This window comes from Malus sylvestris, chromosome 12, assembly GCF_916048215.2.
Source record: "Malus sylvestris chromosome 12, drMalSylv7.2, whole genome shotgun sequence".
Taxonomy (NCBI): Eukaryota; Viridiplantae; Streptophyta; class Magnoliopsida; order Rosales; family Rosaceae; genus Malus; species Malus sylvestris.
Genome location: NC_062271.1, coordinates 22,717,570 through 22,742,381, shown reverse-complemented (window position 1 = coordinate 22,742,381; position 24,812 = coordinate 22,717,570). Strand labels below are relative to the sequence as shown.

Here is a 24,812-nt window from a genome sequence, read left to right as displayed (position 1 = left end):
AGATGGTTACAGTTACAGATGAACGTGAAAGGAAATCAGGGTGGCAGGTTCTATGTCTGAAAGAAAATGGAGAGTGAGAAAGAAAGATCGAGTTGCAGAATGGAGAGAGGGAGGGGAGGGAGGGAGGGAGGGAGGGAGAGGGTTGAAAAGAAATCCAAGGGGTGGAGGTATGTTCAAATTCCGGTTATACGATCCCTCCCCTAGCGATTTTGCATCATACTAGGAATAATGCAAATATCACAATGCCGGCATCAGCATGAAATGGAATAGCTCAATCTAAACTCACAGTTTCTCTAACCACAGCAGTTGCGACACACCAAAGAGTCGCGCATTAAAATTCTTTTCGTTCTTTACTAAAAGCGATACGCATAACTTGCAGATAATTCACCATGGAATGCAGAAACAAGATACAAGACTTTATAACAAGAGGCATATTCAAAACAAGCAGCAAGCATCTTTGTAAACGTCTCACATTCACGAGTACAAGAAGATTTATAAAGTCTAAACACGATTCTAGACAAATGTAAAACCAAAACTTCAAATGCTCCACCTCCAATGCATTCCATCATCTACATTAGCCACAGACCTGCAAAACAGATGAAACGACAATGACGACAAGAAACACATACACGGAAAGAAACGGGAACTATGACTACAAAAACACATCTATGCAAATGTGCAAGTACCAGGGAAAATTGCTTATTCTAAATATACTAAAACTCGATTCACATATCCATCAGTCCATCTCGGGACATCCTGGTGGTTCGACAGTCTCGCTGAGGTTCAAACCCAACAGAGTGCAGTATTTTTGCATAGCTTTGTTGAGAGAGCAATTAACAATCTGAACTACATTTTAATTTCAACCATTCTATTAGAGATCAGATGAAATAAGTTTTCGACCCGTAAACCAGGAGAGGCCTATATTCCTTCCATTCATAACTATTTGGTTAATGGGTGATTGTTAAATCGAGTTCATCTATTCGGGTATGCAATAAAGCAACAGAATAAGTGCAATAATAATTGAAATCACAATGAACTTAAAACTAACATATAAATGAAAAACGTTATTACCTCAAATGTTGCTGGGGTACATGAAAACCCTGACTCTAGCTCCCTGTTTAATTAAACAAACCAAAGTAATCAACAAATTAAACCCTAATCGAACCAACATTAAGCAAAACAGGCTAATTAAAGATTTAACAAAACAAATCAATTACCATGGATTTGGGGGGAAGATTGGACGTGAACTTGGCGCGAACGACGCCGCTGTTTCCATGAGGCCTGGAGACCTTTCCCCAAATGCAACGGTAGTGGCTACCGTTCTTCTTCACCTTGGCTTTGTAGATGTACGCCAGCCGCTTTCCGGCGTACCACGCCACATCTTCCTTGGTGTTCACATTCTCGATCTGAATCAGCGACGTGCTCGGGTACTGGTTCGACTTGGACCTGCAAAAAAAAAACCCAAATGCAAAAACACCCATGTCAATAAAACCCATTGCCAAACACGCCCTTAGATCAATAACCCAGATCAGGAAAAACTCCATTTTTAGTACCTCTTGTATCCCAGAACAGTTCCTCGCACATACAGTCTGCGAAAAAATTATTTAAAAAATCAGACAAAAATGATGAGAAATTTGATTATTATTAAGTGGTTGGAGAAATTGACGAAGGATTGGTTTAAGAGATGGGATTTTGGAGGGGACCTGATGCGCTCTCCTTGGCGTCCCTTCACCATTTTCGAACGGAGCTCTGTGCGTCTCTGGTGGCTGCTGGCGTGTTAGGAAGACGGAAACCCTAGGAGAAAGGCGAGGAGGATTCAGTGAGGGGTTTATATACGGCAGCGGTGTGTGTGCGCGGACTGTGTGATTAGTAAGCTTTGGGTACTGTTATTTTTTGGGCCTACTGGTCTTAGGCCCAAGACAAACCCTAACTTGTGAAATTTTAATTTGACATAATTTAGCGTTTGAAAATTTTCTTACTTGATAAAGAAAACACTTTACTTTTACAAATAATTCAAAATTATTACTAAAAATTCAAGTGATTTATGCAAAATTATTTGAGAGTGTTTCCTAAACCCTAAGAAACACGAGTAATGATATTCATACTATGTTTTTATACCACATTTCTATATTATCTTAGGTGACATCTGATGTGGACAGCCTCATCATTTGAAAAATTTGCAAAACCCAATGAAATGAAAGAGAAATATTCATCATATACCACAATCATTATTTAGCTAACTAGTTTTTCTTAATTATCAGTTTATTAAATAATGAACTAAATTTAAAAATCTGATTAATTCAAATGATGTAACTGTCCACATCAAATGTCACCTAAGGTGGTATGAAAATGTGATCCAAAAACATGGTATGAATAGCATTACTCAATAAACACTTGACATGTGTATTCTTATACATTAAAAACACTTTTAAGTAATTTTACCAAACAAGTTAAAAACTATTTTTTATTGCTAAAAATGAAAGTATGTTTAGTCTAAATAATTGAAGGCATTTCCGACAATGGTTGACATAAGAAGTTAAATCGTTTTTTATAGTTCTAAAGCAAATCGTTTTTTATAGTTCTAAAGCACTTTCATAAGTGATGGATTGCTATGCAGTTAATGTCTTTTTTACAATTCATTGTGTTTCAAATTCAAATTATCTATCATCCTCTTTGTATAAATTAGTGTAGAATACCGTTTATACAACAAGACACTTGTTCCGACCTTATTTCCCCTTTTCCTTTCCCGCTAAGTGGTAAAAAGACCAACTCCTCCTCGCGCCTACGAGTCCACGACAAACCGATCAATCAAAAATAAATTGGATTGGCATTGACTCGATTCATCTGCCTTACTGGCGAAGCAAATCCCACGTTATAATTAGCCCAACGATCTCCAGCTTTTCTCATCCTCTCCACTCTCTCACACCCACACAGCAATGGAGGAGCCTCTGCTTTCACCAGGTGCATTCCCACTCCCCCAATTCCCAACCTTTCTAATTTCATCAACAAATAAAATGTTTTCCGGCTTTGTTAACGGGTTTTGTTTTTTGTGATCGTTTGCTGAAGGGAGAAGCGGCGAACTGGGAGAGAAGGGGAGTGAGAAATGGAGCTCGTACGAGTACGTGGGAAGAGCTGGGTCGGTGATTCCGACGGCAGCGCTGGCCGGGACTGATGTCAGCGTCGAGGAGATACGGTCGGCGGCTGCTGATTCTGATCGCTACCCGCCTTCTATCCATGCCGGTCTGGTTAGTCCGCAGGAGCCTGATCCTTCTGGTATGCAAATTTGTGTTTTGTTATATCCCAATTGCGATGTTTTCGATGTGGGTTTTGCGTTTTGATTATTGGGTAGCTGTCATTTGTGACATTTTAAATGAACTTCGTTGAAAAAATTAAAACTTTTTGAGTTTTATCTTCTGTTTGGCTGCTGAGAAATTGAGGGTAGAGAACAATGTTTAAATTTTATGATTTTTAGCTTCTCAATTAATTCGAAATTTCTGATCTCCTCTAGAACAATAATGGATTAGTTCATTACGTACGGTGTTGGGTTGACTTCTTTTTCCTTTTTGATTTGGTTGTCTTGTTGGGAAAAGGAGGGTTACATTGTTGGACTTACTTTAGAACTTTGAATCTTTGCTGTTTGTCATTGATTGTGATGGTTACAAACTTGCAGAGCAAGCTGTTGCTTATCAAGGTGGATATGGTGGAGGTTATGGTGGCGCCACAAGTGAACTCCATAGGTATGGTTCGTGGAATGCATGTATTGTTAAGAGACACACATTGTCGTTTGAACTGATTATGTTTCTAAATTCATGGTGGAATGGATCACACATTTTAAGCATTTCCCGGTTACTTATTGTTTATATTGGTTTGATTGTCGTTTTGAAACTACAAACCAAAATGCCTGTTTATGTTCTTGAGGTTCAGAACATAGTCAAGTGACATTGCGGGTGAAAAAAGCCATAGGTACTAGGTTAGATCGTGTCAAAGTAAATACAAAAACACGAAATGGGTTCAAGGGTCATTGTATAAAAGAGAAAATTAAAAACATATGAGGATCAGGGGAGCTTTTCAAGTAATACGTACCAGATTCAGACATTGTCATTCGATAACCTTTTTTTCTATGCGGATTGCTTGTCATTTTGTTATATAGGTTTACTTAAACCTAGTATTGCCCTAACCTCTTCCCTCTTGCTCTCTTAGAAAATTTTCATGTATTATTTTTCCCCCATATACATGCATAAAAAATCTGTATTTCTCATTTTACCCTTGCATATAGTCTGCGGAAATTGTTATGGTATTTTTCTCAAGTTCAACATTGTAGTGTCAAGAATATTATTTTAAACTGATTGTTTGCGTATAGGCAAATACTGGATGAAGTAGAAATACGAGAATTGCTCATTGATCATGTTGGGCATAGATGCTGTTGGGGAAGTCGTCCTGCACGGACCTGGAAAATTGAAAAAGTAGAAGATTGCAACGTTTATGTGGGAACACTGGATACTTTTATTGAAGAAAGGGAAACCTTAAGAGAAACGGAGCCATACCTTGGTGGCAATATTGATGGAAAAGATAAGGGGCCAGAACTTGGAATCTGGGAATTGGATTTGAAGTCTCAGTTTCCTGTTTTATTTATACCCCATCATGAATCACGGGCAATAATTCCTCATTCTGAGTCCATTGAAAAATGTTCAGGTAAGGCTTCAGGAATTACAGACTCTGAACTTTGGACTTGTGATCTATTTCTTGTGTGGTAATTTATGAGTGTCTTCTGGACAGAAAGTCATTCCCACAGCTTTGGTGATAGTATATATTCTTGTTGTGATCTAACGAAATGTTCAAAATATTTGCAGGTTGTGGGGGAAGAGGTGGTAATGCGTGTCCTACATGCAATGCAAATCAAGAACCTGGATTCTACAAAGAAAATCAGATGGCTAAGTGTTCTGCTTGTTATGGAAGGGGCTTAATTGCTCATAAAGATGGATCCGACTCAATGTGAGATGCTTATTATTGCCTACTCATCTAGTTATAAATAATTGGTGCTCTAATCTGGTTTCAAGCTATAATCTGAGGACCATACAATCTAACCTTCTTATGCAATATGTATTATTCAGATTTTAAAATTTTACTGTCTCTCACTAGCATATTGTTTTATGCAGATGTGGGAGTTGCAATGGTAAAGGAAAGATCCCTTGTCCAACATGTGGATCTCGTGGTTTAATAAAATGTTTGACATGCCAAGGGAATGGTTCTCTTTTGACACGTAATGTTGGCCTTGTTAAATGGTATGATTTTCATTAGTGATGATATATTTTCATAGGCTGTGGCACAAAGTCCACGATATGTTTTCATATGATATGCAATAAAATCCAGATTACCACATTTCTTTTTTTGTGACCATCATTGCTCATATCATTTCCAAATTTCTCTATCATGTCTTTTGAAATGGTTTCTGATTGGGGGATCATTAAACTGTATGAGTAATAGAACCGCGCGTGCACACATACGTACACAATTTTTTTTAAGTGCTGGCCGCGTGGGTACGAAAAAGTATCCAACTCACATTCCTACTGCACCTCTTATGCTTATGTAACATCATCCTGTATGAAACAGTATATTGAAGTAAAATGCTTATTCTCTTGCAGGAAGACGCTTTCAACCAGAAAGGTAAGTGCAACTAGCGGAGCAGCATCTGTTCCAGATGAGGTTTTCCACAGAGCAAAAGGAGTCCAGTTGTGCAACACTCAGGCATACCAGTGCACGCCAGCCTTCTTTGCCGACTCTTTCTTCCTTAACCAGTTCTCCTCCGAAGTCATTGCAGACAGAGCTCATGTACCTCTCACTGCAAGGGTGGTAAGTGAGAGGCACACAATCTCCGTTGTGCCAGTGACACGTGTCACCATGGCTCATCGTACTCGGTTGTTCAGTTTCTATATCATCGGGTTTAGCAGGGAGGTGTACTTAAAGGACTACTATCCCTCCAGGTTTTGCTGGGGGTTGTGCCCTTGCTTGGAGTGGTTGAAGTTGTAAAGTTGAAGATTGTCAATCCTATATCAAATTTGCTAGTGGTTTGCTCCCTTCGGTGAGAATAATAAATAATGTTGCTGCATCTGTGCACAAGAGTCTGGAGGCGGTCGGTAGACTTCGGTAGACTTTGGTTGGAGGTCTCAAATTCGATTCACACGGATGCGAGCCCGATGCGTCGTTGTAGAGAGTCAAAGACTAAAAAATTTTCCATTGTCGCTTGTAAACGTATGCTTATAAATATTATTATTCAGTTTGTTTTTCTTGTTATAATAGAATATTGTGGTTGAAAATGTTCATGAGGTTTTGTCAAGGTCTTGAATGCTTTTGGAGATGCAAGTTGGCCAAACGTTTTGTGCCAATTTCAAATCAATGATTACTTCAATCGAACTTTGAGAAATTTTTCATTGCGTTCGGAACAAGGATAGTACATCACGTGTTATAAGTTGGAAAATTTTAATTTTTAGTTTTGACATAAATATCTCATCGTTTGTATCGTAACATATGATGTTTCACCTTATATTCCGGGCACACTGAAAATTCTCTCAAACTCAATAATAGCAACAATTCCAGCTGAAGATAGCTCAGGCGAGTTAGAAAGACGCTTTACAGCTGCAATCTCAAACGTGCCCTGATCTTTGATCACAAAATACTAGATAAGGGGGGATTAGAAATGCCTTTTATATTTACGATGTGCTATGCTTATGGAGAGTTTTTCTAACCTGACCTCCATTCTTTCTTTTTTTTTTTTTTTTTTTTGTTGAAAAATGTTTTTAGAGAGAGGGAAGGCTACCCCATTTCAGGGTCAGGAGCAAGGTATAAAATATCGATTATATCGGAAATATCGGTAGTCCAAAAATACGGAAATTTTGATGGAAATATCAGGATATTATCGATATCGATAAAAATTGAATAAAAACCACGGAAATTGTAAGAAAAACTTGGAAATATTTATTGAAACTTTGCCGGATGTTTATTTAGTCAATTATCTATTAGTTTATCACAAAAAAATTAAAAGGAAATGCATTGCATGATGGATTTAACTGATTTAAATTGATTATATAGCGAACTGACAAACATTGTGAGTGTAGAAAATATGTAATAATTAATTAAAGAAGTTTAAACACACCATATCATTTATATATAATGAATTAGTACAATATTTTACACTTCATATATTGCATGGTAAGATACATGAGTGACCTAGTACCACATAGAGTTCCTATCAAGGTCTAACATATCGATGATATCGGAAATATCGGTACTCCAAAAACACGGAAATTTCAATGGAAATATCGGGATAATATCGATAGTTTAGACATTGGTCAGGAGCAATACCACAAGTCATTTTGAGGAGTTACAGAAGAGGTCTTAATCTTTTTTTGTTTTGTTTTTACAGATCGCCTACTAGAGGAATTATTGGTAACGAGACTTGAACCTAGACTTTGGTCTAGTGAACTGAACGATAATTCTCAACTCAACAAACCCTCTTTAGCAACCTAACCTCAATTCTTTATTAGGACTTAGAAATCTCTTGTTTAACATAGCATAAATATCAGACGTCGGTGACACCAAAATCTATATGGGCCAAGACAAGAATGCTTTTCTTTTTCTATTTTATTTCTTTGTTTTTTGTACTTAAAGTTGAGTATGGAGTGTGTGTGGAGCTTGGAAGAATTGGTGGTGACAACGTAGCACTTGAAAGTCCAATTCTCCAACCACCAACCATGCTTGATGCTTCTGTTCTTGCTGTCAAAGCGTTTTGAAGGACTTTAGGCTTAGTGGAGGGCCATTGAGTTTGACATCGTCCGTGTCCTTCCCTCCAAACACCACACACGTCGACTAATTGGCCAACCAAAGAAGAAGAATTACTATTAGTAGAGATGCGGTACCGCCTAAACTCACCACCAAGTATATTTGTTAGGCGTGGCGTGTGGACTTCAAAAAAATATAAAAAAAATAAAAAACTTAGCTGGTGGTGTCGTCATGGCAATGTATTTTTTTATGGGTCGAAAAGACTCATAAAGATATTTTAACTTCCTCCTGGTCACCATTATGTGATTCACCAATGCTAGAAATCGAACCCAAGACGTCATGTGTGGAATACAGTTCTGAAATTCGCTTCCAACCATTGAGTCATCACGTGGTGATTTTGGCGTGTGGACCCTCTCACTACATGCTTATTTGTTTCTGTTATGGTTTGAAATTTGGAATGAACAACTTTTCAAGCTCATATCTTTCTTTACTCTTTTTAAATTCTTTGAGGAAGAACAAGAAACAAAAAACCAAACCAAGAAATTCAAATACAATTTTTTGTCTCTTGACTTGGGAAGTAGAAACAAAACATTCATGCGACGTGATTTTCACAATAAGAATTTACATGCAACGTGACGGTATTTCAAATTAAACCAAATTACTGTGTAAAAGTTTTGAGACGCATAATTACTTGATTCATCACCACAATCACATCCTCATTATAAGTAAATTATATCTTATTTTACATATAAAAAATATAATGTAACGTTTTCTATATTACATATTGTTATACAAAATAAAATAAAATTAAAAAAACGTTCATGTAACGTAAATGTCAATGTAACGGTACACAAAGCTAATAACACACCATACATGTCGACTAATTGGCCAAACAAAGAAGATGAAGAATTATTATTAGTGGAGATGCGGTACCGCCGAAACTCATCACCAAATCTATTTGTTAGGCGTAACGTGTGGACCCCCCCCCCCCCCTCCTCAATTAGGAATAAACAACTTGTCAAGGTCACATCTTTCTTTGTTCTTTTTTAAATCTTTGTGGAACAACAAACAAAAATACAAATCCGCCTTTTGAAAAAAAAAACAAAAAAACAAAAATACAAATCCAAGAAATTCAAATACAATTTTTCTCGCTCTTGACTTAGGAAATAGAAACAAAACATGCATGGAACGTGATTTTCACGATAAAAATTTATATGCATTGTAACGGTATTTCAAACTAAGCATACGTTTTTAGGTAGAAAACATCACCACAACACTTATATTCTCATTATAGTTAAGTTTATATCCTATTTCACCTACAAAAAATAATAATGTAATGTTTCCCGTATTACACATTACAAAAAGAACTTCCATGCAACGTTATTCAAAACTAATAACATGCTACTATGTAAAACAATTAAAGATCATACAAGTGTGTAACTAGCTTCAAAAACCAACGCAGTAAAATCATCGTTATAAGTAAATTTGTATCCTGTTGCTGGGTTTAATACATCCCTTTTTTGACACGCATTTTGTCGGCCACCATAAGTCTGAGGTATAGTTGGGTAGCCAGGTTGAAAATCACAACGATTAGTCCTTGCTTATATATTTGTAGCTTCCACTGAATTTCTTCACCCACAAAAATTCCACTCAAAATTTCTCTTTCAATTGACGCTCCTAAGTCTCCCACCCAGATTTTATAGGACACTTCTAGAACCTTTGCCACTTAATAATGAGGCAAGTTTGTGTTTAAGAAAATATTTTAAGGTGATGACAGTCCTAAACGGTTTGTGTGAAAGTGAATTAGAACCTCAGGGGGTGTTAATGTTTCAAACGTGAGAGGTTTTTGTGAAAACACAATAAATATGAGGGGGTGTTAGTGTAATTAACTCGGCCTATAAGTGTCAAATAGTCTGAATATATACCATCATTAAGGAGTTGTCAAGTTACACAAATGAGGCCAGATTAACCAAAACGTGAGGCTGTTTATGCATGTTTATGGAGAATTCTTAAGTAGGGAATATAGAGTTTCATGTCACGTCACATGACTGTCCAAATGGAATCCACTAAAATGAGTATGTGTGAGACTGAAATACATGGGGTCTCTTAGTCTGTTGAGCGGAGATGAAATCGTATGGGCTTCCTTATAGAACAATTTCTCGTGTGTTTGTGTAAGAGAGAGAAGATTATGTGTTTTGTTGCAAGAAAGTTTATCTCATGTGTGATATATTGTGACTAGAGAAAGACTTCCATTACACATGTACATCATCAATGTGACGTCCAATATCAATAATCTAACAACTTTATAGATTTTGCTACAATACTTATATGTATTTTATACAATCACCTGAAATTGTAATTATATAAATACATATATTGAATATATATGATCATCGGATAATAATTATATTAAATACATGTAAATATTGTATTCAATCCTTAAATATACACATCATTTTCTAATTCACACGAGCTGTAATGATGTACCCTTATTTACTCTATATATGGAAAATGCTGCTCCTCATCATTTAGCTCAAGAAATCAACCGCTGCGATTGAATTCCAGGCTAGTCAAATCCAACGGCTATAAAGCCAGCAGCAGTCGCACTCCTATTACAACGGTTAGATTTTAGACGTGCCAACACGAGAGGGTACGGTCAAAGACGAAAAGTGTTGTGTTTGCATGCGAGCTGTGGGCTCGTGAGTAGTGCCACGTGGCGCATTGAATTTTTTATTCAAAGGCGGGAATGTCAGCAGTTAGAGGCTGCCGTCCCGTGTCCAATGACAAACTGACAGCTAGGAAACGAGGATCGAGGAACGTTCCCAAAGTGCAACAGTAAAACTTTGAGGTACGAGATTTGCACGGCAGAAAGTCTTGTGCGTTGCAATGTCCAAACTACCCTTATGGGTAGGGTAAATGGATACACACCCCAATGCATGACTAATATTTTGTTAATGGAAGAATCTAATTAGTTACATTTGATTTGATAGTAAGATTCACAAGTAAATGTGTGAAGGGTTTAATGGAAACATTTAGCTACTTTTAGTGCATAGATTTTTTTGTGTGCCAAAAATACGGTACTATACACTAACATTATGTTTGAGTGAAGAAATTTAAGATTACCAAGGAATTTTAAAATGACGGAAATTGAATTGAAGAGATTTTATTTTGTAGAATTTGTGAATTTTCTTATTTGGTTAGTCTAAAAGAACAATGGAATTGAATACGGAATTTGTTATTGTTAAGCTCTTAATCATAGAAATTGAAAATGACACTTATGTATATGGAATTTAAACTTGGAAATTGGAGGTCCCAATTTCCAAGTTTTTTTTCACGCGGAAATTCTAAATTTCTATGTTTATGAATTCAAACAAGAGAATTCGTGCATGTCAATTTACAAATTCTGACTTTTATCCAAATTTCAAGTTTATTTCCCTCATCCAAACATAGCGTAAGTATATTATTACAATTTTACAGAGTATAGTATGAGGACTATAGTAATTTAATCCGGGATAGGCAAAACATAATAACAAGACGAGGTGATCCTCATTTTGGGCAAATGGCAATTAACCTTATCAAACAAATAGAATAAATAAATGGGCATGGTTCAAAATCTTGTGGTGGAATGTGAGAAACTTGAAACTCCCGTAACTCCCTTCTAATGTCATGTAAAACTTGTAATGGTTAGCAAAACATTATAAGTGCTTCGGGATTATAAGCGTTATTTTATAGTTTTTAGAGAAACACAGCACTCACAATCTAGCATACTTAAAAAGATTGTTCTCTTTTTAATAATGACGAAACAATATTACAAATACATTAATAATATTTTTTTACCGATTCTATTATCATATCGATCAAATTATAATTAAAAACAATACGATCACAAGAAGAAAATTACCTACGATCGAATATTAACAAAAAAAAAAAAAATTGTTTGGATGTGTTTTTGAAAGAGCCAAAAGCGACTTTTAATGAGTAAAAGCACTTCAATTTAAAAAATAGTCGTTTAACAAATATTTTAAAAGTGCTACGCATAGAAAACGCGGGACAAGAGTTTGTCAAAAACAAAATAGAAGGCAAACAAATGTAGTGCAAAAGTATGGTGTTGGATAAACACGATATATATCAACATTAAGAAGATAACAAAAACATCCTAACTAATCAAAAAATAATATTTCAGTTGCAAATAGCCTGGCGTCCAAAACAAATATAAATTAAAAATGGCAAAATTAAAATTGCCCATAGATGAAGAATAAGATATCTGGACAAAAATGTGAAAGTCAGTAGCATGCTGAATCTTGACGGGTAACAAGTTTGCATGATTTGGGAAGTCACCATTTATTGTGATTGCTAATCTTTCATAAGAAAAGAAATAAAACTAATTGTTAGAGGTTATAAACAAAGTGTACACGAACAAGGCATAGCATGCATCTTGCTAGCTTTCCACTCTAACTGAAAATATTGTCGGAAACGCAGACGTGAATTAGGTGAGTCGTCTTGTGAGAAAAACAATGTTAGTCTAGTATTCAAATCTTGCTTGCTAGACAACATAATTATTAAAACTATAAAGTAGTGAGGTTTCTTAGATCAAAAGGCGCAATTACGGTTTTAAAAGACGTTAGGTGCTAGGTGGACGATGGGTTGGGATCTAGAGCCTAGGCAGATTAGGCAGAGCCTATTTATACTTACAAAAATACATAATTGTATTAGGATACATAAATTACAAAATAAAATGACATATAAATTAAAGATTATAGCATATTTAAAATGTGGGGAGCAAACATATAATGAGTGTTCATCCAAGTATCTAACAAATTTCTAACAATTTATTGAACCAAAAAAAAAATTAAATGAAAGTTATCGATTTTTAATTTAAGTGAGAATTGCGACTTGAGTTGTTGCCCTAGGCGGGTCCAGGCAGGCAAAGCGAACGAAGGTCGGGGCCCCCTTTTAAATTTTAAACTCCTAAGGTTAAAACACAGAATTATATTAGGATACATAAATTGTAATCTGATTTCTAATATGAACCAAGTAATGACTAACCCGAAAACAAATTCATATCGGATTTTAATTGTCAACCCTAACTCCTCCACAACTCCAGCCACCCAACAAAAAGGGAGAAAATTTAGGTTAAGGTAATTCACTTTTATCCTGCCGTTTTAAAGTTTTAACCTTTTCAACAAAAAAAAGAAGAAGGTTTTAACCATTTTTGCTTTAAAACATTTTGTATTTACCAACAGAAAACAGAACTGCAACGAAAAACAAACTCGAAGGGGTAGTCAGTCGTTTCTGGGATTAACCAGGGGCAAAGTCGTCATTTTGTTGTTCTCCATCTCCTTAAGCTTCAGCAATGATAAAAACCGTCCTCTCAAAAAATCAGAACATCCCGTAGATCCGCCATTGGAGAGAGATAAGGAAGAAACGAATCCCACTTTACAAAAAGCACATGGAAAAATTCATACAAGTATAAACATCTGTGCTCAACTCCATTTGATTCGGGTTTGGTTCTTCGAGGGAATTAAGAACCGAATCGGATCCTGTGTCGTAGGGGGTGCATATTTGTTAAACAACGTTAGTGCCGGTCGGCCATGTCGTCCGGTGGTACGAACAGCTCAACCAACAGTAGTCCGAGACAACCACCTCTTGTCGCGCTGCCCACGAAGACCAGACGACGCGTCGCTGACGGCGTCATGGAAGCCGGCGAGCGGCTCCCGACGAGCACCCTCCCTCCCGAGAACAACATTGTCTTCGACGACGACGACGACGACGACGTGGAAAACGACAGCCTCCTCGACGGCACAATATGCGGGCCCCACCACGTTCTCCACCACAACCACAACCATTATTCGCACCACCCCGTGATGAAGTACCTCCTGCTCCGTCGGCGGCTTTTCTTCTGCGTGCCCGACACGTGGCTGCTCCCGATCGAGGACGGGTTTCTATGGACGGTCGCGATGTTGCAGTCGCTGAGATCGGGGCGGAACGTGGGCCGCAAGATCTTCGGGGCGCTGCTTTTGTTGGCGGTTATCTCCTTGCTCGTGAAGTTCTCGTTTTTGAGCAGCCACGTCGAGGTGGTCCGGGAGGATGCGAAGAGGACGGAGGGCCGGCTTTTGATTCTGAAGACAGTGAAAGACGATTGGTTGGTGGCGCAGCGGGCCGTCGCGGAGAACCAGGAATCCAACTCCATGCCGGAACGTGTTTTGGAGAGGTTGTTGGAAACCGAATCCTCCACCAAGTTCAAGCGACTTCTCGAGCGGTTGCCTGTAAGTCACCAATCAATCAATTCTCCCAGAATTTTTAATTTTTTTATTCTTTCAATTATTTAAGTTCTGGGTATTTTTTATTTTTCACTACTTGTTTGGTTTCCGAGAAAATGGAGGAAAGTGATGAGAAAATGTCGAATTTTTCTGATACTATTAACGTCTTACGTTAACCAACTGACTTTTACCTCTAATGGGGTTTCACTGGTTGATTAATTTGATTGCCAGATTTTTATTATTTGGCTGTTTATTCACATCTTTCTCGTTTTGCATTTGTCCCCTTTTACGTTGTATTACGAATTTAATGCAGTGATTAATCTGTGATTAATATTCATTAATCTGTTTTCGTTTGCAGACCCCAGAAATTTGGAGGAAACCCAACAGCGACAATTTTGATAAATGCATAGCTCGACCCAAGAACCGAATTAGTACGTCTACATTCATTTCCCTACCCAAATTTGTCAATTTTTATCAATTTCTATCCGATTTTTTAACAATAATCTCTTTTCCAACAGGAACAGGATCGAAAACAAATGGTTATCTGCTTGTTCATGCCAATGGTGGATTGAATCAAATGAGAACAGGGGTAAGTAATAATCTTTTTACAAATCCCGCCCCCGCTCGAATCTCCTTCCCCGTAATTTAGAGCAGCGTTTTACAATATCGTCTCTCGGAAAAAGTAAATTATAGACGCGTTTTGGATGCTGACATGACAGCCTAATTGATGGTGCAGATATGTGATATGGTAGCCGTTGCAAAGATAATGAATGCTACCCTGGTTCTTCCACTACTGGACCATAAGTCCTTTTGGACGGATCCAAGGTAAGATTTCTGTGCAAATGATGTTGTCGGATAGGATTATTAGTGGCTAATTAACTATGTTTTGTTGATTAATTATTTCGTATATTTGTATTTGCAGTGATTTTAAAGATATATTTGACTGGAGGCACTTCATGAAAGTATTGAAAGATGATATTGATATTATTGAGTATTTGCCGACCAAATATGCAGCCGTGAAGCCTCTTCTGAAGGCTCCGGTCTCTTGGTCGAAGGTGCGATCGTGTTAATAAATTTTCGAATGTGTATGGATTTTAGGTTCTTCGAAATGTATCTAACGATGATTTGTATGCAGGCGAGATACTACAGAAGCGAGATGATCCCGTTGTTAAAGAAGCATAAGGTTATAAAGTTTACACACACGGATTCCCGACTTGCTAACAATGGACTTGCATCCTCCATCCAAAAGCTGAGGTGCCGTGCAAATTACGAGGCCCTCCAGTATGCAAAGGAGATTGAGGATCTTGGGAGAGTTTTGGTTGACAGACTGAGGAACAATAGCAATCCTTATATTGCTCTTCATTTGAGGTATTTTTGTTGTTTGATTGATTCGTTGTGTATTATGTTGTTCCGGAGGTAATGGAACTAAGTAACGAAAATGTTCTTGATTGCAGATATGAGAAGGACATGCTTGCCTTCACCGGCTGCAGCCACAACCTCACAGCAGAGGAATCCGAGGAGCTTCGGGTTATGAGGTACAGCGTCAAACATTGGAAGGAGAAAGTGATCGATAGTGAAGAACGAAGGCTCCAAGGCGGATGCCCATTTTCACCCAGAGAAGCTGCCCTATTCCTTAAAGCCATGGGATACCCTTCGACGACTACGATCTACATTGTCGCTGGCGAGATATATGGCAGCAACAGCATGTCTGCTTTTCGCACTGAGTATCCGAATGTCTTCTCGCACAACACCCTTGCAACAGAAGAAGAGCTAGAGGCCTTCAAGCTGTACCAAAATCGCCTTGCTGCCTTGGATCATATAGTAGCAATGGAGAGTGATGTCTTTGTTTATACGTACGATGGTAATATGGCAAAGACAGTGCAGGGACATAGGAGGTTTGAAGGATTTCGGAAGACTATCAATCCTGACAGGTTCGCTCTTGTACCATGCATTTAGTATTAGCCTACTGAAGTTCCCAACATCCTGATTGGAATTTTAACACGAGATAGTTTTCTGACATTTTATGAATTCCATTTCAGACAAAATTTTGTTCAACTTGTCGATCAGTTGGATAAGGGAGCAATATCATGGGAAAAAATTTCGTCTGCGGTTAAAAATCTGCATTCTGACAGGCTCGGAGCACCATATGCTAGACAGATCGGAGAGTCACCAAGGTTGGAGGAGAACTTCTATGCAAATCCCTTTCCCGGTTGCATCTGTAACAAGACGCAGGAGCGAATGCGTAGCGTGAAGTCTGATGAGAGAAGAAGTATGAGTGTTTTGTCACAAAGATAAGGCAGTAGGATGGAGAATGAATGTGGCTAGCTCATGCTGTAGAAAATACTACACAATGTCACATTACCATAGCTAAAAATGGCAGCTGAAATGGTGGGCTTTTGAAAGAAGTGCTTTTTCGCTCGGTCTCAGAAACCGTACTTGCTATACAGGGCCGAGAAGTTTTTATGGGTTCGCTTGTGACTTGCAATGCAAGTTTCGGTTTATGATGAAATCAGATCGAGAAGGCATTTGAGATTGCAGAGAAGTTGGAGCTCGAGTAGTTTGATTAGCACAGAGACCTCTTGCCGTTGTCAGAAATGGAGCTGCTATAGTAATTCATTGATTCAATTATTCTTTCTTCGATTTAGTCTAAAACACGAGAGCTTCGCGATGAATTTGAATGTAATTTTTCTTACACAACCTATAATAGAAAGAAGTTTCATACATTTCAAGCAGATTTCTCAGTTGTCGTTGTCCTGCGAGCGATTTCTTGAAACTAACCAGGGCATATTGAAGATCAAGTAGCGATTTCTTCAATTTCGAATTCTTCCTCTCGGCCTTACAGCCACACTTGCCCATAGTTTGTGGGTGACTCCGGCCGTATGGCGACTATCCCTAAAATGCCTCAACGGGTATCAAGTCTTTTCCGGCACATCAATTACTTGCTTTCTTTTGTGATTATTGTACCGGCTCCCTCAATTCGGAGCCAATGTGACCAAAACACGAGAGTTTCACGTTTTTGTGAGAGTTGCCCTACAATTGACGTGATCCGAGAGTCCTGTACTTTCTCCTTGATTAGATGGGGGCTTCTTTTGCTTGGGTTCGTTATAAAATACAGTACAAGGATAAACCCTAAACCCTAAATTCATCTTAGTATCTGCATTTGGTTTCTGCTAAAATTGCAAGTACATTGGATACAATCTTTCCCACCTGTTCTTCCTAAATAGGCAAAATTTTCCGCACTCGAGAGATCATACAATACAATGAACAATTTCTGAACAACATTTGAGACCTAGGATCTACGCCACTACCACATCGAAGGCACATAAACCTGCTCCTTCAGATTTTGAGTTGCACTTTCCGTAGGAAAACCTCTAACAGCACCGATCGTCCACTGCGATATTATTCCCGCAGCAACTGCAAATCGAAGCTGCCTTTCCAAAACATCTTGGTCTTCATACATCTCAGGGTGAGTGGTCAGCTTTCTCATAATCGCAGCCACAACAGCGTCACCAGAACCAGTCCTATCACAAGTGAATGGGGTTATGAGCGCATCTTCCGTTCCAATCACAACACCGTGAAACGAAGGGGAATAGTAATGAATTCGAAGCGTTCCATCCGTCACAAAGAGAAACTTAAGTCCATCGTGCCATAATGGAGATATTTCTTCGGGCGTGTAATGGTAATAATCTCTCCGCTTCTTGGTTTGCTCAAACTCCTCAGCATAGTACTGGGGCCTGTAATTCCTCTTCCTCACGTAGTGGTCTTCATCAAGAAGAAATTCCAATTCCTGCCTCGAAACCTCGATTATGTCAGCTTGGTTCCAGGCTCTCTCAATGTACTTCCTCGTTTCGTCACGCGATTTCCACAGAGGCAACGGCAAGTTCAAATCGAAAAACACAAGCCCCCCAAACTTTTTGGAATAGGACATTGCTCTGAAAAGGGTTGGTCGCATTGAGGGAGATGTCAAAACTTCCGAAGTGAAGTGGAACATTCTGGCCTGCGTTAAGACATCAAAACGTATATAATAATGAACTCATCCCTTTCCAACAACATAAGAATTCATACGAAACAGAGAATATAAAAGTGCAGAACGAACAACATAAGAATTGAAACCAAACAACCATATGAAAGTATGGAAATCACTTCCTCATAGTGAGCGATGTGCTCAAACAAACGATTGCTGCACTCTCAATTAACTGTAATACCAAAACCCAACCTACTTGCTTTGTGTAGACATCTTTAGCCTGCTTGAGAGTGCTCCAAAAGTGCTAACATTTTCCCACAATCAAAAGCTTTAGCCCTTGCCGACAATCAAAGGCGGTTCTAACATCAATTTGTAGAAAAATTCAAAAGCATTTTTTGGAGAAGCACTTCCTGGGTGCTTCTTCATGATGCATTTCCTAGGTGCTTCTTTGAGAAGGACTTCCTACTTCCGAAGTGTTTTTCCAAGAAGCACTTCCTAGGTGCTTCTTCGAAATGCACTTCCTACTCCCCAAGTGCTTATTCAAGAGCACTTCCTAGGTGCTTCTCCATAAAGCATTTTCAAAAATTTCTTCAGAAAGCACTTCGATTTTGATGAAAATTCCGCAAATGTATCTAATAATAGCAAAATCACCCTTAAACAAATACAACGTAAACACTATAGACAATACCTCTTTGAGCACGGCGAGGTTGAGCTCGGAGCAGAGCAGCGAGTCCTCGGCAGACTCCTTCACCGTCTCCGCCCACATCCTCTCATCGTCAAACTTAATCTTCATGTACGTCATCGCTGTCTTCGCACTCGAATCGAACTTCACCGCGCGTGTCTGAACCCTCTCCTTGTTCATCGTCAGCACCAGCTCATCCCCAAAATCGTCCTCCCCGACCTTCCCCATAAACGCCGCCCTCCCGCCGAGCCGCACGTGCGAAATCGCCACATTGGAGGGCGACCCGCCGGGGGCTCTCACAAACTCCGGCGGGTCCCACTGAAGCATTTTCCACTGCGAGTATATATCCGGGTGCATCCGGTTGTCGGAGACCCGAACCGTCGGTACGAACTCCTTCTGCGCGGCGCCGAAGCAGCAAACCAGAGGCGGGTCATCGTACGGGAAATCTATGCCGTCGTCGTAATCCTCGAGTTTCGAATCCGGATTTTCGGGTTGGATTACGGGTTCGGGTTCGACGGCGCCGTTCACGGTCTCGGATTTCTTCGAACGCTTGGGTTTTTTCGGTGCTTCCGAAGAAGAAGAAGTTGGCCCCTTTTTCCTGCCGCGGCGAGTGGGTTTGCTGGGTTCAATGCTTCCGTTGTCGGCGCCATTGGTGGAAGCTCTGGGCGGGTTTAGATTGTGCGATTTGGGGGGTTTAAGTAGCAAAAACCGTGGATTGAAAGCTTTTAACTTTAAAGATTCTAAGGCTACCCCATTCGAAATGACGCTTCCGGGGCTTATGACAAGCGGGAGAGAGAGGTGAAAGGAAGCCATGGTTTGAGCTGAGTGTTAGGGTTTACCCATGTCCGTCAGCAAAACCTCACTCAGTCCCTCTGTAAATTTTATCGGGTCGTCGTCATATATTGGACTCGAACATCCGGGTCGGGTCAGAAAAGTGAGTATGTCTTAAAATGACACGTGGAGGATTCCTGACCGTCAGATGAAAAGTGTCATAAGGAGGATTCTGACGTAGTGCTATAAAATAATTATCCTTGCTTTGCGAGTACTTCCAGTCTTTCCTGTTGTGTCGTTTCGTTGAAATCAAGGCGAAGTCTTTCGACCGAGAGGCGACTTGTTGTCTGGAACAAGTAATCTCCGGTAAGATTTCTTTTCATCTTGTTCTTCCTAGGACGGATTCGATTATGTTAAGATACGAAAGAACATGTCTTTTCAGTTCTGATCAGTTTATTTTTGTGTTCAAAATCGATAGTTGAAACGAAATTGTAAATATTTCAGTTTTCGCTTGAATTTTCAGTATATTTATAGGCCTTTGGAGTTTTTTTAATGAATTTTCTATGCGCTTAAGAAATTGAAGTTTTGACTGATATTTCAACAATTGATCATAAGTGCTTTTACAGTTACGTTCATAGTGCTTTTTAACCGTAAGCGGAGTCGGAATTGTTTTTTATTATTTGAAAATTCTTATAGGGTCCGTTTGGGATTGTTTCCTACCTGCTAATAAGTGTTTTTGCGATAAGTATTTCTTTCACAAGCACGGGTGCTTCTTCGGAAAGAGATTTTCTGTCCCATAAGCGATTTTAAGTTTTTTTTTTTCTTCTGCTAAATGTACTTAGAAAGCGCTTTTTAAACGGTTCCATATGGTGTCCCGATCAACCCCTTAACAATATCAAAAGCACCTCCAAACATGCCATTCTTGTAAGATTGTGATGTTTAGAAACTGAGATTTGCAACCTGTGTTGTGCAGAAAATGGGTCTGTGGACTTTATTCCAAGGCTTCTTGCTGCTTACAAATGCGTTTGCGATACTGAACGAAGATCGTTTTCTGGGTCCGAGAGGGTGGACCTTGCTACAATTTCAAGGAGGGCGGAGAACCACACTTAAGGGGCAGATCATAGGATTTATACACGCATGCCAGTTCTTCAGATTTCCGCTCATAATTTTGAACATCGTAACTATAGTAGTGAAGCTGATCTCCGGGTGAAATGCTTAATGTGAGTTCTGTCTCTTTGTAATCTGTTACGAATTTTCGGCTAGTTACATCCTGTTTTCGTTCTTGGGTTTGAGTCCCAAATACAAATGCAGGATGTGGGTGTGTTTTTGATCCATGGCTTTATTGTTGTACATTACACACAGTTACTCAACTGAATATCAGTTTTTCTAAGTTTTTCGCATTCTCTTGTCATCTGTTTTGTTCGTTCACAAAAGATGGGATTCAGAACAGGTTACCAAGATAACTTGTAGAGTTGGAGAACAACTTTCATGTCACGGGATGGTCGGGTTAGGAGATGGTAGATAGAGAACGGGGTATACAACCGGTGATAGGTAAGTTTCCCTTGCCCAATTGATGTTGGTGACGGGGTTTCGACCAAATACCCTCAAACATTGAAGTTATAGGTCGATCACTGAAACAAAGTAGTAGGGATTGGGTTCTCATTGCTTACATTTGATTGCCTATATTTTGGTCGAATGATATAAATTTACATGTTGTAGTATTTAGAAGAAGGGGAAACCAATTCCGTGTCATTTTCCCTTTCTTCTTAGCTTTTTTTTTTTTTTGATCATTATTCCATCTTGGCTGCCAATTATAGTCTGACACATATTGAGATTTGTTTTATCAGTTAGTTATGCATACATGTCAAATTATGATTTGCATAAAGGAGAGTGATATTCCACCGAATCTCTCCTTTTGAGCTCAGTTGCAAAATTTGATCCCTTAAGTACAACATTAGTATTTGCGAATAAACTTTTCAATGTGACCAATGGCGGAGCTAAGATTAATTCACGATGGGGGGCATAATAAGAAGCTCTAAATTCAACCGGAAATATTAAAAATGAAGATAATTTATTTCATTTAATCAGTTCGTGCGTGAGACCTTTCTCCTATGCCTTTCTGGCTAGCTTTGCCTTGGGAATGAACCAGCGGTCAAGAAATCTTTGTATAAGGTATGCTTGGCTGATCGGTAAGGGATTTTTGGTTGCTGGGTTTGGATTGATTATGGGGTCAGGACTATTATTAGTGCGGGAAAATAAGAGCTTTTTTGGATTGAATGTGACGTTCATATTGTCACTAAGTCACGTGGTGTTGCAAATTCATGTATCAGTATGAGTTGATGACATGACTGATTATCACATTAGTGTATTGGTAAAACGACATGGGCGATATGGCAATCACCCTATAAAACTTTTTTTTTCACATTCAAGCAGAAAATCCACAAGGGTAAGTGGGGGAAAAAAGAAGAGCAACGTTTGTGAAAAATGATTTTCCTACAAAGACATGGACATGTCATTTAAATGAGAAAATTTTCATTGTGATCAGAATACATGTAGTACACAACGTATTTTTATATAAGCGATGAGAAATTTTATTTTTGAAGTTATTAACTTTTTAACACATATCTAATCATTTGTATAGTGACATGTGGTGTACCACTCTCAAGTCTCAACCGTCAAATCAACACTGCTACGGACATAACTCTATCAGTACTTAATATGATTTCCAAAAGTCTATCCATTTAAGTCTGCTTTGCACTGTTCTGTCAAGATGATTCATCTTTGCTATCTATGGATTTTTCTAAGCTAGTGTTTTTAGTTGTTTATGAAATACATAATGTTTAACAATTTTATGGGTAAATTAAGAAATTGAATTATGGTCTCTCTCTTTCATGATTCTCCTAGCAATGTCCATGGGTGGACTTGCTCTAATGTTTCTTTTTTCATTTTCTTCCATGATACTAAAAAAAGATTGGATTTTAAGTAGAAGTTACTAACCATTGGGAAAGCCGACACAAGGGGAACCGTACTTCTTTCCTTATATGACATGTTCATTGCGTCTACTAAACCAATGATACTGAAACTATTTTGATTCTTAATTTCTCTTCGTAATCAAACGCTTAAAAATAACAAATAAAAAAGGTGTCAACTAAGGTACTAGTTCATATCTTTCTTTTCCTTTCTCGATTCATGATTTCTTCCTTCCCTGTACAATTGATCTTCGCCCGATTACGGATTAGTAAACATGAGTGTCATTCCAAACCAGCATAAAATAGAGTCTACTGTACAAAATACATGTTTTATTAATACTTAACGAAAAAACAGAGCTTTATCCAAAAACCAAAAAAAAAAAAACAGAGCATGGTACAACAAACAGTTGAACAAAATCTAAAACATCACTCAATCGGAATCAGAACCTCATTGGTCCTGAACGGAGGCAACGTCCATGGCGGATTATACCTAGCCAGCAGATGATCCCCAATAATCTTATACCCATCTTTCTCCAACCTCTCCTTCAATTTCTCCACCTTCTCCGCCACCACCTTCTCCGTCGCCACTCCAGTGAATCCCACCACCCCATACTTCCTCTCTCCCTCCTCCGTAATCACCACCCTCTCGTCCACCGGCTTCGGCGCCTCCTCCGCCTTCCCATACTTCGCCGGCAGCAAAAACTCCATCGTCACCATCTTCCTCCCCTTCTCCTCCCTCGTCACGACCGGAGCCGTCATGGCGATCATTTCGCTTTCTTGGTTTTGGGATTTGGTTATGACCGGAGCCGTCATGGCGATTTTCTCGGGTTTGGTGTTCTGGGGGTTTCCCAACGCGCCGATGTAATTGGCCAGAATGGCAAAGCCGCCATCTTTGTCGCCCTTGAGGTCTGACGGATCGTAGGTGAACTGGGCTACTACTGAAGGCGGGTATTGCCGGATTTCGTAGAGGGCGGTGGAGTGGAGGACTTTGTATTTTGGGGTTTCCACGCATATCTTTCCAAAAACCATGCCCATTTTTGAGATATTCGAGTTTGATGGTAGCTGGGTTTCTTTAATTTGGATTTGGTCCTTGAAAGTGGCCTGTAAAAAATGGTGATTGCAGGGAGCTGTGGGTTTTGCTGTGAATTGTTCTTGCTTTGTATATATAGGTATCTTTTGCTTGGGAAGGCGGTTGTTCTTTTAATTTTCCAATTTTTTGATAAATATTTCTTGGGAAGAAAGTTGGGAAATGAACACTCTGCAGTCTTGAACGAGTGGCTGGTTTTTGGTGATGGACATGTGGATACAATCTGTCCACCATTTTAATTTTTCCAATAGGACTTTAGATGCATTGAGGACTTCATATGCATGCGCAAATGCTCCTTAATTAACTGAGGTATAAGTCATTTGCCAATCTGTACAACATTTAAACGGGGCATTTTAGTATAAAGTTGCTTTAGCAAATGAGGTTGAAATGTTTGAGATTGTTATTTAGAGGGTTAAAAATGTTTTTGACCATCAAAAGCGTTCTAATTGTATTTTGACAAGGTTTCGATAAAGAAGCCTTTATTATATACTTTTTTATAATGCACTTTTAAATTCTTTTTTAAGGAAGCACAGTGTTTTAACAAAAATTTAACTTGTTTTTTTATAATAGCACACTTGAAAAAAAAAAACGCTTATGAGCATAAATTGTAAATTCAATTTAGAGCCTACATTCACAATACCCAAATGAGCCCTTATTGAACTACCACGAGGCACCAAGGGGTCGGTGATGAATTTTAGACCCATATTCCACACGGAATGTCTTAGGTACGATTTCTGGTGCTGGTGAATCGCATGAGGATGGCTAGAAGAAGACTGAAATGTCTCTATGAATATTATCGGCCCCCGGAAGGATGGATTGCCATGGCAAAGCCACCAGCTGATCATTTTAAGAGGAGAAAAAAAAAAGATGAGCCCTTATTGCTCTTTTAGGAATGCCTTTCGATTCTCGATATCGTTGGGCTTAAAACCTTCAAAGCAAGTACAGATCGTAGAATTGCCTTATGGCGTGTTTACATACAGGGAAAGGATATGGTGGAATTTTTTTTTTTTTTTTGGCATTCGCTTTCCATCTTTCTTGTTCCTAACCACATAAATTGAGTCTGATTGTTACCCACCGACAAAGAGGAATTGAATCTCAATTTTAACACCCAAAACCAAAACCAAATTCAATTCCCAAATTTGTATCCAAGAATTTGATCCACAACATGTGTCTGTCTTAGATTTTGAATCTTTGATCGATGTGGGTAGCATTCTAAAAACCACACTTTGAAGCTTCGACCTTGACAGCAAAACCAAGGACGCAAATTTGCCGATGAATGAGTGTTACTATTGACGTGGGTCCT

General features: G+C 38.8%; 6 protein-coding genes across 7 annotated transcripts; 3 read left to right on the top strand and 3 right to left on the bottom strand.

The window, feature by feature from the left end:
* Positions 1–395: 395 nt before the first annotated feature.
* LOC126593053 (60S ribosomal protein L35a-1-like) lies at positions 396–1,857 on the bottom strand. Its single transcript, XM_050258919.1, has 5 exons — positions 1,704–1,857; positions 1,554–1,589; positions 1,218–1,446; positions 1,072–1,114; positions 396–586 (listed from the first exon to the last, which is right to left on the bottom strand). The coding sequence occupies exons 1-4, from the start codon at positions 1,733–1,735 to the stop codon at positions 1,073–1,075; spliced, it is 339 nt and encodes a 112-aa protein (XP_050114876.1). The 5' UTR covers positions 1,736–1,857; the 3' UTR covers positions 396–586; position 1,072.
* Positions 1,858–2,792: 935 nt separating this feature from the next.
* LOC126593550 (uncharacterized) lies at positions 2,793–6,421 on the top strand. The gene is made up of 7 exons (XM_050259646.1): positions 2,793–2,961; positions 3,067–3,273; positions 3,671–3,737; positions 4,361–4,692; positions 4,851–4,992; positions 5,157–5,282; positions 5,643–6,421. Exons 1-7 carry the CDS (start codon positions 2,937–2,939, stop codon positions 6,025–6,027), a joined length of 1,284 nt encoding a protein of 427 aa, XP_050115603.1. The 5' UTR covers positions 2,793–2,936; the 3' UTR covers positions 6,028–6,421.
* A 6,724-nt stretch (positions 6,422–13,145) lies between these two features.
* Positions 13,146–16,768, top strand: LOC126593041 (O-fucosyltransferase 19-like). Its single transcript, XM_050258896.1, has 8 exons — positions 13,146–14,042; positions 14,395–14,467; positions 14,555–14,625; positions 14,773–14,861; positions 14,959–15,091; positions 15,172–15,404; positions 15,491–15,967; positions 16,076–16,768. The coding sequence occupies exons 1-8, from the start codon at positions 13,368–13,370 to the stop codon at positions 16,329–16,331; spliced, it is 2,007 nt and encodes a 668-aa protein (XP_050114853.1). The 5' UTR covers positions 13,146–13,367; the 3' UTR covers positions 16,332–16,768.
* Positions 16,769–17,166: 398 nt separating this feature from the next.
* On the bottom strand, positions 17,167–19,495 carry LOC126593042 (fructokinase-like 1, chloroplastic). Its single transcript, XM_050258897.1, has 2 exons — positions 18,689–19,495; positions 17,167–18,033 (listed from the first exon to the last, which is right to left on the bottom strand). The coding sequence occupies exons 1-2, from the start codon at positions 19,493–19,495 to the stop codon at positions 17,341–17,343; spliced, it is 1,500 nt and encodes a 499-aa protein (XP_050114854.1). The 3' UTR covers positions 17,167–17,340.
* A 54-nt stretch (positions 19,496–19,549) lies between these two features.
* LOC126593043 (protein transport protein yos1-like) lies at positions 19,550–21,365 on the top strand. 2 transcript variants are annotated; one of them, XM_050258900.1, is made up of 3 exons: positions 19,550–19,819; positions 20,427–20,673; positions 20,888–21,365. In XM_050258900.1, exon 2 carries the CDS (start codon positions 20,430–20,432, stop codon positions 20,661–20,663), a length of 234 nt encoding a protein of 77 aa, XP_050114857.1. In that variant the 5' UTR covers positions 19,550–19,819; positions 20,427–20,429; the 3' UTR covers positions 20,664–20,673; positions 20,888–21,365. The 2 variants fall into 2 exon arrangements, with proteins under 2 accessions (XP_050114857.1, XP_050114855.1); XM_050258898.1 differs by lacking the exon at positions 20,888–21,365 and having other exon boundaries at positions 20,427–20,843.
* A 1,367-nt stretch (positions 21,366–22,732) lies between these two features.
* On the bottom strand, positions 22,733–23,665 carry LOC126594439 (heme-binding-like protein At3g10130, chloroplastic). The gene has a single exon (XM_050260748.1). It carries the CDS (start codon positions 23,455–23,457, stop codon positions 22,849–22,851), a length of 609 nt encoding a protein of 202 aa, XP_050116705.1. The 5' UTR covers positions 23,458–23,665; the 3' UTR covers positions 22,733–22,848.
* Positions 23,666–24,812: the final 1,147 nt, after the last annotated feature.

Bases quoted from the DNA above. Each gene is read 5' to 3' on its own strand.
- LOC126593041 (XM_050258896.1), top strand. From the start codon at position 13,368: ATGTCGTCCGGTGGTACGAACAGCTCAACCAACAGTAGTCCGAGACAA. The intron at 14,626-14,772 runs GTAAGTAATAAT...TTGATGGTGCAG, and splicing joins TGAATCAAATGAGAACAGGG to ATATGTGATATGGTAGCCGT. The intron at 15,092-15,171 runs GTGCGATCGTGT...ATTTGTATGCAG, and splicing joins CTCCGGTCTCTTGGTCGAAG to GCGAGATACTACAGAAGCGA.
- LOC126593550 (XM_050259646.1), top strand. From the start codon at position 2,937: ATGGAGGAGCCTCTGCTTTCACCAG. The intron at 3,274-3,670 runs GTATGCAAATTT...ACAAACTTGCAG, and splicing joins GCAGGAGCCTGATCCTTCTG to AGCAAGCTGTTGCTTATCAA. The intron at 3,738-4,360 runs GTATGGTTCGTG...GTTTGCGTATAG, and splicing joins GCCACAAGTGAACTCCATAG to GCAAATACTGGATGAAGTAG.
- LOC126594439 (XM_050260748.1), bottom strand. From the start codon at position 23,457: ATGGGCATGGTTTTTGGAAAGATATGCGTGGAAACCCCAAAATACAAA.
- LOC126593043 (XM_050258900.1), top strand. From the start codon at position 20,430: ATGGGTCTGTGGACTTTATTCCAAGGCTTCTTGCTGCTTACAAATGCG.
- LOC126593042 (XM_050258897.1), bottom strand. From the start codon at position 19,495: ATGGCTTCCTTTCACCTCTCTCTCCCGCTTGTCATAAGCCCCGGAAGC. The intron at 18,034-18,688 runs GTATTGTCTATA...GTCTTAACGCAG, and splicing joins ACCTCGCCGTGCTCAAAGAG to GCCAGAATGTTCCACTTCAC.
- LOC126593053 (XM_050258919.1), bottom strand. From the start codon at position 1,735: ATGGTGAAGGGACGCCAAGGAGAGCGCATCAG. The intron at 1,590-1,703 runs GTCCCCTCCAAA...ATTTTTTCGCAG, and splicing joins CGCCAAGGAGAGCGCATCAG to ACTGTATGTGCGAGGAACTG. The intron at 1,115-1,217 runs GTAATTGATTTG...TTAATTAAACAG, and splicing joins ATCTTCCCCCCAAATCCATG to GGAGCTAGAGTCAGGGTTTT.